Consider the following 10220-nt stretch of genomic DNA (forward strand, 5'->3'; position numbering starts at 1 on the left):
ATGTGCACAACATGAAAATCACCCACCAAGTCAAAAAGATGCATCATGAGATACACCCAAAAAGAAAAATAAAATCGCTTGATATGACTGCAAATGTTACCTTTCACCTCCCAGTGTTCCAGATTTCCTAATCTGCACAGTGAAACACATTTTTAATGTAGGCAGAGTAAGTGAAAAGTGGTGAATGAGATCTTCAACAATGGGAATGTTGTAGTATTATCAGAGTGGGAATATGCAAAACCATATCTTCAATCGCTCACATGGAGCCCAAGAAAGCAGCAATTCAAGACGTGATCACCCAAAAGGACAAGCAACAACAATAATGCATGAGCCTCACTTGTCTAGTAACACCATATAACAAGCCATGGCAAGGAATTAAGGGTGGGACCAGTCAAAATAATGTCTAGGAATAATGGGGCAAGGTCTTCCCTAAAACCACTGGACTTTTAGCCCTCAAGTGCCTTTTGTCCCTTGCCTCCCAATCAAGGAGGCCCCATCACAAGCATCAAGGGGTCCTGCCATTTCTTTTTCAGTATAATAATTGATTCAAAATTATACCATCATTGTATGTCTATCTCTCTACAGTGTGCTGCACTTAAAACTTCGGATGCCACTTTGCCAAACATGGGGTCACAACATTTCCAGTACAACAAGTCCACAACCACCAAGTCCCCCCCGAGGCAAGGCACTTTATGTAAGGTCGAAACTTGAAAGATACACTTTTGTCACTCTGTTTTGTCTATATCTGGAAACCTCTGTGAACCTTTAAAAACTTAGGTAGCATTTGAAGCAGCTGGATTTGGCTTTTGGGTTCCCCAATCCAAATGGTTGTTTCTGGTGGAGTGCAAACTCCTAATCCATGGATTTGAATTTGAAATCCTTACCATCTAGGAAATGCACTTGTATCATTTAATCAATTGAACTGCCAGTATATTGTAAAAGATACCGTTCCTATCACGGCTAGTACTTTTTTTCACTGTCTTATAAAACTCAATGCATAACTTTCAAGAGAATGGACCAGTGAGAAAGGATCGTTTGCACATTGCCACAAGGCACCATGGAAATTAATGTGTACAGTAAAAAATTTAATCAAACGAATAACCAGGTTGCTTCCCCAATGATACAAAAGACATGAGCCCTGCTCTATGAGGTGACACAAATAACAGCTAATCAGGGAAGAACAGAGGAGCAGAAGCACCTAGATTATTTTGACAGTTTCCTCTCAAGTAGCTTGCTCTCAAACCGTAACTCCAGTTGGGTTTTTCATTTTTTTTGTCACGGGGGAAAAAATTGCTTTTTTCTTATAACAAGACAAAGAATTAAAGGGGTGAAACATAAATGAGGTAGCCAAGGGTTCCTGCACTAACCTATTTAAGTGGGTCTTATATTCTCTCTAGTTTGTAGATTGGCTCATCTGCCTTGGCATTTAAAGCTACTCCTTTATTGATGACAAATGCAGAGAAGTAAAGATGATGTATCTTCACTTGTGAAACCCAATGACATAGCCACCCCTGTCTCTCCAGATTCAAGAAACTTGGGGTTTTATGCCTTTAGTATGATGGGTGTCTCTTTCTTTGACAGCTTCTAGCTGTCTTCTGCTGATTAAAAGTCAGAGAATTAATGGTATTTATATTTCCAGGTGGTAAAAATTACTCTACATATTAAAGAAAATGTGGTTTGTGACTATGTGTAGCTTTCAAAATGTGAGATGGGTATATCTGTTCTCTGTGTGGAAAGCAATTTGGGTCAGAAAGCTAAAAGGCATAAGCAATCTTCTCAGGTGTCTAAATACAGCTCCTTGCTTTCCTATTTCAGAACTCTTGTTTCCTTTGCATTTTGATTCTTCTCCCTTTCTCTTCTTCCTCTTGCCTATAGTAATGGAGTCTTCCCAACTCTTTGGAGGTACAGAAGAATGTAATAGCAGTGAATCTGGGTGGACAATGTATATCGGCTCCCCCACCCCCACATACGGTGTCGGTGATGATAAACACAATGACGGTGGAGAAAATGATGATGATGATGATGACGACGACGACGACGACGATGATGATGATTATGATGCTAGTCATGGCAATGATAGTGATGATTCTATGGCTTCTGATGCTTCTTCTGGCCCGAGCCATCGAGAACGACCATGTGGGAAAGGTGGATACGGTCATGGCATGAACTGTTTCGAGTATAATAAGAATGAGGATGATGGCAAGTATCGCACGCATAAGAAAGCTGACAGTCGAGCGGAAAAGCAAAGGGCTGAACAAAAGAGAAATGAAGAGAAAGCAGAGTCCATGTTTTTGGCAAGAAAAGCTAATACTCATGTTGGAAGCAACAGCAAGGTAAGAAAAACCAATTGGATCGGAAAGAGAAAATAAATGCTTTCCTGCTCTTCAGATTGTGTTTATAGAATGGTAGTAGGGGCAGAAAAATGATCCTTAGCTGAGACATATAGGCATCTAGCACATCCATGGATATAAATTATGTTGTGTGTTTTCAGATTTCCAATGTAATATTTGAATCAAGAAATATAATGTGCAGATCAGCTGGCACATCCATGGATTCAGAGAGGGTATCATATTGGTTTAGATAAGTACTATTGTGGGTATATTTCCACTTTTGTGTCTATGTATCATCATGTACAATAGGATGAAAATAAGAGTGCACTGATGATATGAGATGGTCTGTTAATTACTCTCTCAGCAGAATATCAATGGTATTCCAGGTACAAAAGATGGAAGAACAAAACTAATTTAGTCACAAATACATTTTATTTCCTTTTAACCATTCAACTTCATAGTATGAATGAGTACTATGGGTTTGAGCAAGAATTCTGTAAGAAATAGGTGATATGGTTATGTAAGTTCTACAGCCCAACAAAGCATCTCATGTTCAAGGGAAAAATATCAAATCATCAACGCAGATAGGTGATGCATATATGATGTAGAGACAGCAATTCTAACCACAACTGTATCCTGAATCTTATCAAGAAGTCATTCAAATGGTGGGTAGACAATCTCTTGAATAAAGGTAATCTTGTCAACATTTATGCTAGGCCACCAAACCCCCATCCCAAGCCAGGTTCAGCATAATCATATTGATGGCATGGTACCATATCAAAGAAAGAAGAAAATGTACGGACTTTTCTCAATAGTACAGTAGTTTAAAAAAGTTATGCTTAAATTATTGTAGTAGAAGAAGTTATTACAAATATATGGTAGTTTTTGCCACATAGGAGAGAGGAGAGAGGGTGAGAGAGGAGAGAGGAGAGAGGGTGAGAGAGAGGAGAGAGGAGATAGGGTGATAGGATATTATAAAAGGGAACTCGTCTCTTGAAGAGACGAGTTCTATGAAAAAAAAAATATATATTTTTTTAAAAAAATTCCCATTTACTCAAGGGAACTCGTCTCTTCAAGAGACGAGTTCCATGAAAAAAGACAAGGGAAAGACGAGTTCCCAGGGAAAATTTTTTTTTTTTTTTAAATATATTTTTTATTTAAAAAAAATCCCAAATTAAATAAAAAAAAAATTTCCTAAAGGAACTCGTCTCTTTGGGAAAATTTTTTTTTTAAATATATTTTTTATTTAAAAAAAATCCCAAATTAAAAAAAAAAAAAATTCTTAAAGGGAACTCGTCTCTTCAAGAGACGAGTTCCCATGTAAAAAAAAATATATTTTTTTAAAAATATATATATTAAAAAAAAAAATTTCCTAAATGGAACTCGTCTCTTGAAGAGACGAGTTCCCTGGGAAAAAAATTATTATTTTTTTTTAAATATATTTTTTGTTTAAAAAAAAAATTCCTAAAGGGAACTCGTCTCTTCAGGAAAAACAATATTTTTTTTTAAAAAAAAATCCTAAATTAAAAAAAAAAAAAAAAAAACAAATTTTTTTTAAAATATAATTTTTTCAAGAGACGAGTTCCCTTTAGGAATTGTTTTTTTTTTTTTTTTTTTTTTTTTTTAATTATTATTATTATTATTATATATATATATATTAAAAAAAAAAAAAATTTACATGGGAACTCGTCTCTTGAAGAGACGAGTTCCCTTTGGAATTGGTTTTTTTTTTTTTTTTTTTTTTTTTTTTTTTTTTTTTTTTTAATTTGGGATTTTTTTAAATAAAAAATATATTTAAAAAAAAAAAAATTTCCTATGGCAAAAAAAAATTAATTTAAAAAATTGGACTTTAAGACGAGTTCCCATAGGAAATTTTTTTTTTTTAAAATATATTTTTTATTTAAAAAAATCCCAAATAAAAAAAAAAAAAAAAAAAAAAAAAAAAAAAAAAAAAAAACCAATTCCAAAGGGAACTCGTCTCTTGAAGAGACGAGTTCCCATGTAAATTTTTTTTTTTTAAAATATATATATATAATAATAATAATAATAATAATAAAAAACAAAAAAAAAAAAATTCCTAAAGGGAACTCGTCTCTTAAAAAAATTATATTTTAAAAAAAAAATTGTTTTTTTTTTTTTTTTTTTAATTTGGGATTTTTTTAAAAAAAAAAATATTGTTTTTCCTATGGGAACTCGTGTCTTGAAGAGACGAGTTCCCTTTAGGAAAATTTTTTTAAAACAAAAAATATATTTAAAAAAAATAATAATTTTTTTCCCATGAAACTCGTCTCTTCAAGAAACGAGTTCCCTTTAGGAAATTTTTTTTTTTTAATATATATTTTTTTTTACATGGGAACTCGTCTCTTGAAGAGACGAGTTCCCTTTAAGAATTTTTTTTTTTTTTTAATTTGGGATTTTTTTAAATAAAAAATATATTTAAAAAAAAAAAAATTTTCCCCAAAAGACGAGTTACCTTTAGGAATTTTTTATTTATTTAATTTGGGATTTTTTTTAAATAAAAAATATATTTAAAAAAAAAAAAAAAATTTCCCTGGGAACTCGTCTTTCCCTTGTCTTTTTTCATGGAACTCGTCTCTTGAAGAGACGAGTTCCCTTGAGTAAATGAGAATTTTTTTAAAAAAATATATATATTTTTTTTCATGGAACTCGTCTCTTCAAGAGACGAGTTCCCTTTTGTCCTATCACCCTATCTCCTATCTCCTCTCTCTCACCCTCTCTCCTCTCTCCTCTCTCCTCTCTCCTCTCTCACCCTCTCTCCTCTCTCCTCTCTCCTATGTGGCAAAAACTACCATATATTTGTAATAACTTCTTCTACTACAATAATTTAAGCATAACTTTTTTAAACTACTGTACTATTGAGAAAAGTCCGAAAATGTACAATCTCTGTCTCCGCATTGATGGAGATAATGCATTAAGATAAGTAAAATAAGACAGAAAGTTAAAGCTATACTTGGCCTCTGTAAGGCAGTGAAGTGATGTATATCAAATCACGATTCCTTGGAATTGAGAAGCACTAAATAGACTATGAAAAAATCCAGAGAACTGACCTTTTGTTGAACACTGAATTTTTGCATCTGTTTACCGGTGAATCATTCCAAACTTCTCAGCAGACACAAGAAAGGAAAATAGGGGAGTGAGGATGTGGTTATCAGCTTATCCAAGTTGAAATCATGGAGACTAAAGCTAAGAAAACCATATCAGTGTAATATGCAGAAACTACAATGAACAAATTCTATATTAAAAGTTCATCCTGAATGGATTTGTAAGAAGAAAAATGGTATACAGAACTTGTGAGGTTGGAGAAAGCAATATATATCCTTTTTGAACATATGAGGGGTATATTTGCACATGTTCCAGCACAGGATTTAGTATTTCACATAAGATTTTGACAATTCCGTAAAGCCCAGTCCCAAAATGCAAAAAATGCCTCTCACATTGAGGGTCCGTGAAAGGTGGGGATTATGTTGCACTCTGCTACACAGTTATTTCAACATACTTGGGCACGGTTTATATTCTTCAACTAAAAGAATGTGAAACATGAAAACAATACTTCATACATGGAGTAAAACAAGACAGAACTGCAGGGGCATGGTTTTGAACTTGGAATAGGCTTTTCCATAATACATTTTCACAGCAATAAAAATTTAACCCGAGTTTGAAGTATATTACTGCCAGTTTAACTTTTTGATTTTGAGCTTCCGGATACACCTACTGAATCCAAATATGCTCAAGAAAGTTGCTTTCCAGAAGCAGCTGCTCAAGCGGAACTAAGCGATGGTTAGCTTCAATTCAGTAGAGGTGAAGTACAAAGAGTTTAACTTTTCACTTTTCATTGAATAAGTGAGTGCATACGGTTGAACTATCAATTTTCCTACAAGTTTAAGCTCGAGGAATTTGAGCCCACATTATATATCATGTTACTCTTAACACCCTCCTTTACATATAGCTTTTTTTTTTTTGGGCTCACCTCGGGTTTAATAAATTGTGTAAATAAATATGCGATGGTGAGGTTCAAACATACGACGTCTTACCAAACAAGTTCTAATATCATATTGAATTACTAATTTTCCTAAAAACTTAAGGATTTGAATTCATAATGATATCATGCACTTTTAACATCATATAAATGAAACATCGTATTGTTGTTGCTTTTGTAGGTGTTGGCACAGTTTTGTGCATTTTCTTTCTCTTTAATATCTTTGTCCCTGCAAATGAAACTGGTTACAAATGAAAATAAATTAAAAGGGAAGAACGTCTTGAGAATCACAAAATCTCCACATGGGAAGGAGAGAGGATGAACCCCACTGTGCATAGTTCTCTCAACATATGCCTAGAGATGGCCTTTAGAAAGGTGCAAACACTAACAACACCTAGCCTAAATCATAAAAACAGAAGAACAAGATTTTTCAATAGAATTCTCTACTTACAATATTACATTCTTGCAAAAAAAAAAACAAAAACAAAAACAAAGAACCAACGTAGTTAGAAATTAGTATAAAATGTTGGAAATGATAAATCCAGAAACAAAACTATTAATAGAAAGGATTAGTTAGGTTTCTTTCTATAATGGGTAGTTAAATGTTTGCTCTTTTCTTCCAGCTTAAAATTTTGAGTAAGAAAGCAATTATTATTTACTGTATCATAAGATTTTATGGCAAAATTTTCAATTGCAATGCCCCTTCTTAACTTTCTTATGCCATAGATTATTTCATAATGAAACCACTTTGTTTCTATCACCAGACACCATGGACTTCCTTTCCACAAGAAGGTCCTAGTAAGAAGTGAAAAATCAAGGTTCTAGGGTGGGAGAAGTACATAATACAAAAGATCTCTCTACGCTAGGACTATAGTCCAGATGACCTGGTTTTACTTTTCTTTATACACCAGCTGGAATGCATCTTAGATTGGCAATAACAGTTGTCAAGCTTAAGCACATTTAGAAACTTCCTTTAAAATTTAGTTATCTAGCATGTGGCCTAGACTGATGGGAATGAGTGCCACAATAAGAGCCCGTGTGGAGTTGAGGTCTTTAGTGACAAGACAAGGTTTGACCAGCCTTAACAATCAAAGAACTGTTTCTCGAGTCCAGCCACTAAAACTCATCATTGAAAAAAATCAAATCCGAAGGAGATAATGCGGCAAATTAACGAGACATTAGAAGTCGGGAAACTTGTGTTTTGGTGGACCATTCGGAAATATATGATTTTTGAAACTCAACTTTATAAAATATGAGAACTAGATTTTAATATGAAAAGTAATATTGCTTTCATGCACTATGAGCCAACTCCATTTTTTGTGCCAAGATTACCTTTATGGGTGTCCATTATCAATCAAAAAAATAGGTAGAAGTGCACTGTAAGAAGTTGGGTTTAACTACAGTGGTGGCGGCAGCAGTGGACTGATGTAGAGCTGTGGCGGCCTTGGCACTTTCGGATTTTTCTTCTACAGTAGCATCCAAGCCTCCATGTCAACACCGATCGAAATTTGAATAGGTTTCCTGACTCATCTTTTCAATTTCTCATCTTCATTTGTCATTTTCTTCGTTTTTTGGGTCTTTTCACTGAAAAAAAAAAGAGAGTTGAAGTAGAGCCACCATGCGATCGCCGCACGAGGTAAGTGTCGACCACTATCGCCATTAATCACCACCAGCTTCCCCTCAATCATGACCAAAACCCATCATCACCGTTTTAACTTCTTTATATCTCCAGTTTCGACGACTTCCAACTCTAAAACCATCTTCGTCTTCACCACACCAAATTCCAATCCTTCAACACCTATTCACCGATGATCCACCTCCATCTTAACAATAGTCGTAGCAGTTGAAGGAAAAGAAAAATTTGGAGGGGCCAAGGTCATTGTCGCCACAGCTCAGTCCATCGCCGCCTCCACCATTGTAGTTAAACCCAACTTCTTATAGTGCACTTCTACCTATTTTTTTCGATCGTTATGGAGACCCAGAAGGGCAATCTTGGCACAAAAGAATGGAGCTGGCTCAAAGTGCATGAAAGCAATATTACTTTCCATGTTAAAATCCGGTTATCATATTTCATAAAGTTGGGTACCGAAAACCATATATTTCCCAAATGGCCCCATCAAAACACAAGTTTCCCTTAGAAGTTTGCATTTCTTCTTCATCCTCAATCATTACTTAAAAAACAGTCTCAATCTCTGAGTATAAGGATAAAAACTGTTGGACAACTAATTTTCCTAAAAGTTTTAAGTCATGCAGTGATGTCCAATTACATGACCTCTAGCAAGCAAAACTCTAACTCTATATTGGATAATTAATTTTCCTAAAATATGAAGTTGTTAGGATTTAGGCTTTTAATGTATTTCATGCTCTTCAACAAAAACACTCAAGGAAAATGAGAGTTAAACTAGAAAATTTAAGCATTGATACAAATTAAGACTATACAACCATTACAGACAAAATCAAAAGGAAACTGAGAGATTTAATAGACCTGATTTGAGATAGATGATTTGACCTTATTATCGTTGTGTCAGCTCTCTCAACTCTTAGCAGATAGAGAATACTAGTAGCCTAATTTATAGAACATCTGGGAGATTTGATTAGTGAAAAATAACCGTTCTGTACGAAAAATATGCTCTATAAATCATCTCATAGGTAGGAGGGGCCAAACAATCTCATTGAGAAAGCCAGCTTCTATCAATTGCTTGATTAATTGAGATTATGCCTAAGCGTTTTCCTCCACCTATAAAGGAACTTCGCATCCATATATGACAACTATCACACCCTTAGGAATCACCCAAAAATTTTCATTGAGTGTGTGGTACTAAGACACCTTTCTTAGCCAACCCTTTCCTTAAGCCTTTATAAAAGAAACGTAATCGGACCAATGTAATTACAAGAATGCTTCCCAACTTGTGTTATTTCAATTAACTACAAGATACAAAATCGCTTCAAAGTGTCTTAACACTTTGTAAGAATTAGAGGCTACAATGCTTACACCCTTAAGCATTCAATAGATTCTTACAACACTCTATCTCAAGGTTACAAGGGGTTTTTATAACACGCCCAACTAGCAGTTACCTTTCAAAATTCAAACCAGGGGAGCTTGTGGGTGGTTATGTAACCACCCATAACCATCCAGTTGGAGACATTCTTTTGAATTGAGGTGTTTCTTCGCACTAGCCACTAGTTTCTCAACTATATGTCAATTCCCTGTTGCTAAGTTTAGCTACTGTCATCTCATGTGTTGCACTGATTAACCTGTTGCCACTAGCTAGCTGTTGTTCCTTCAAGCCATTTCTCATAGAGCTGTTGGTGAGTCCCCTTAACACTCCTCCCTGTAAATTGCCTCTTGTGAACGGGTGCTCATCAAGGTGTCTCTGACCAAGGTTGTTTGAACCAACAACATGCTTTCATCAGCTGATCAGGTGTGTCTAGTGCATAAGCGTGACTTCCCTACATTGATGCTTAAGCCCGTGCCATGTCAAGGTGCCCATGGCCTAGGACATGCGTTAACTCTCTCTGTTAGTCAAGGCTCACTATTGCCTTGTCCACGCCATGCACTACCAATCTTGCTTGTTGCCTCAGTTTCCCATCAAGCCACTGATTCACAGCATTGAGCCATGGCATTGGCCCATGGCTATTCCATTCCCTTGCATAGGGCAATGTGCCCTTGTGCCATGCATAGACATCATGAGTTTGAGTCAACTGTCCCATCGAGCCATGGCAATGTGCCCATGGCTTCTCAAACTGGCTTAGTGCACAAGTCTTTTAAGCACCCTTGTGCCAGTGCGGGGAGGAGGTAGTCCGCACTTGGCCCCATACCGTTGCGGCCATGGGGTGCACGCCACACATGTCGTGGAGCCCATGTGTGCATGTGTACCACACAAGTGTCTTAG

General features: G+C 35.5%; 1 protein-coding gene across 1 annotated transcript; it reads left to right on the forward strand.

Moving 5' to 3' along the window:
• Nucleotides 1-1425: 1425 nt before the first annotated feature.
• LOC104882329 (protein SOB FIVE-LIKE 2) lies at nt 1426-2685 on the forward strand. Its single transcript, XM_059734078.1, has one exon. It carries the CDS (start codon nt 1671-1673, stop codon nt 2367-2369), a length of 699 nt encoding a protein of 232 aa, XP_059590061.1. The 5' UTR covers nt 1426-1670; the 3' UTR covers nt 2370-2685.
• The last annotated feature ends 7535 nt before the right edge of the window (nt 2686-10220 follow it).

This window comes from Vitis vinifera, chromosome 17 (assembly GCF_030704535.1).
Source record: "Vitis vinifera cultivar Pinot Noir 40024 chromosome 17, ASM3070453v1".
NCBI lineage: Eukaryota > Viridiplantae > Streptophyta > Magnoliopsida > Vitales > Vitaceae > Vitis > Vitis vinifera.

What these genes read in the sequence shown, in the direction of transcription:
- LOC104882329 (XM_059734078.1), top strand. Translation starts at nt 1,671, where the DNA reads ATGTGGTTTGTGACTATGTGTAGCTTTCAAAATGTGAGATGGGTATAT.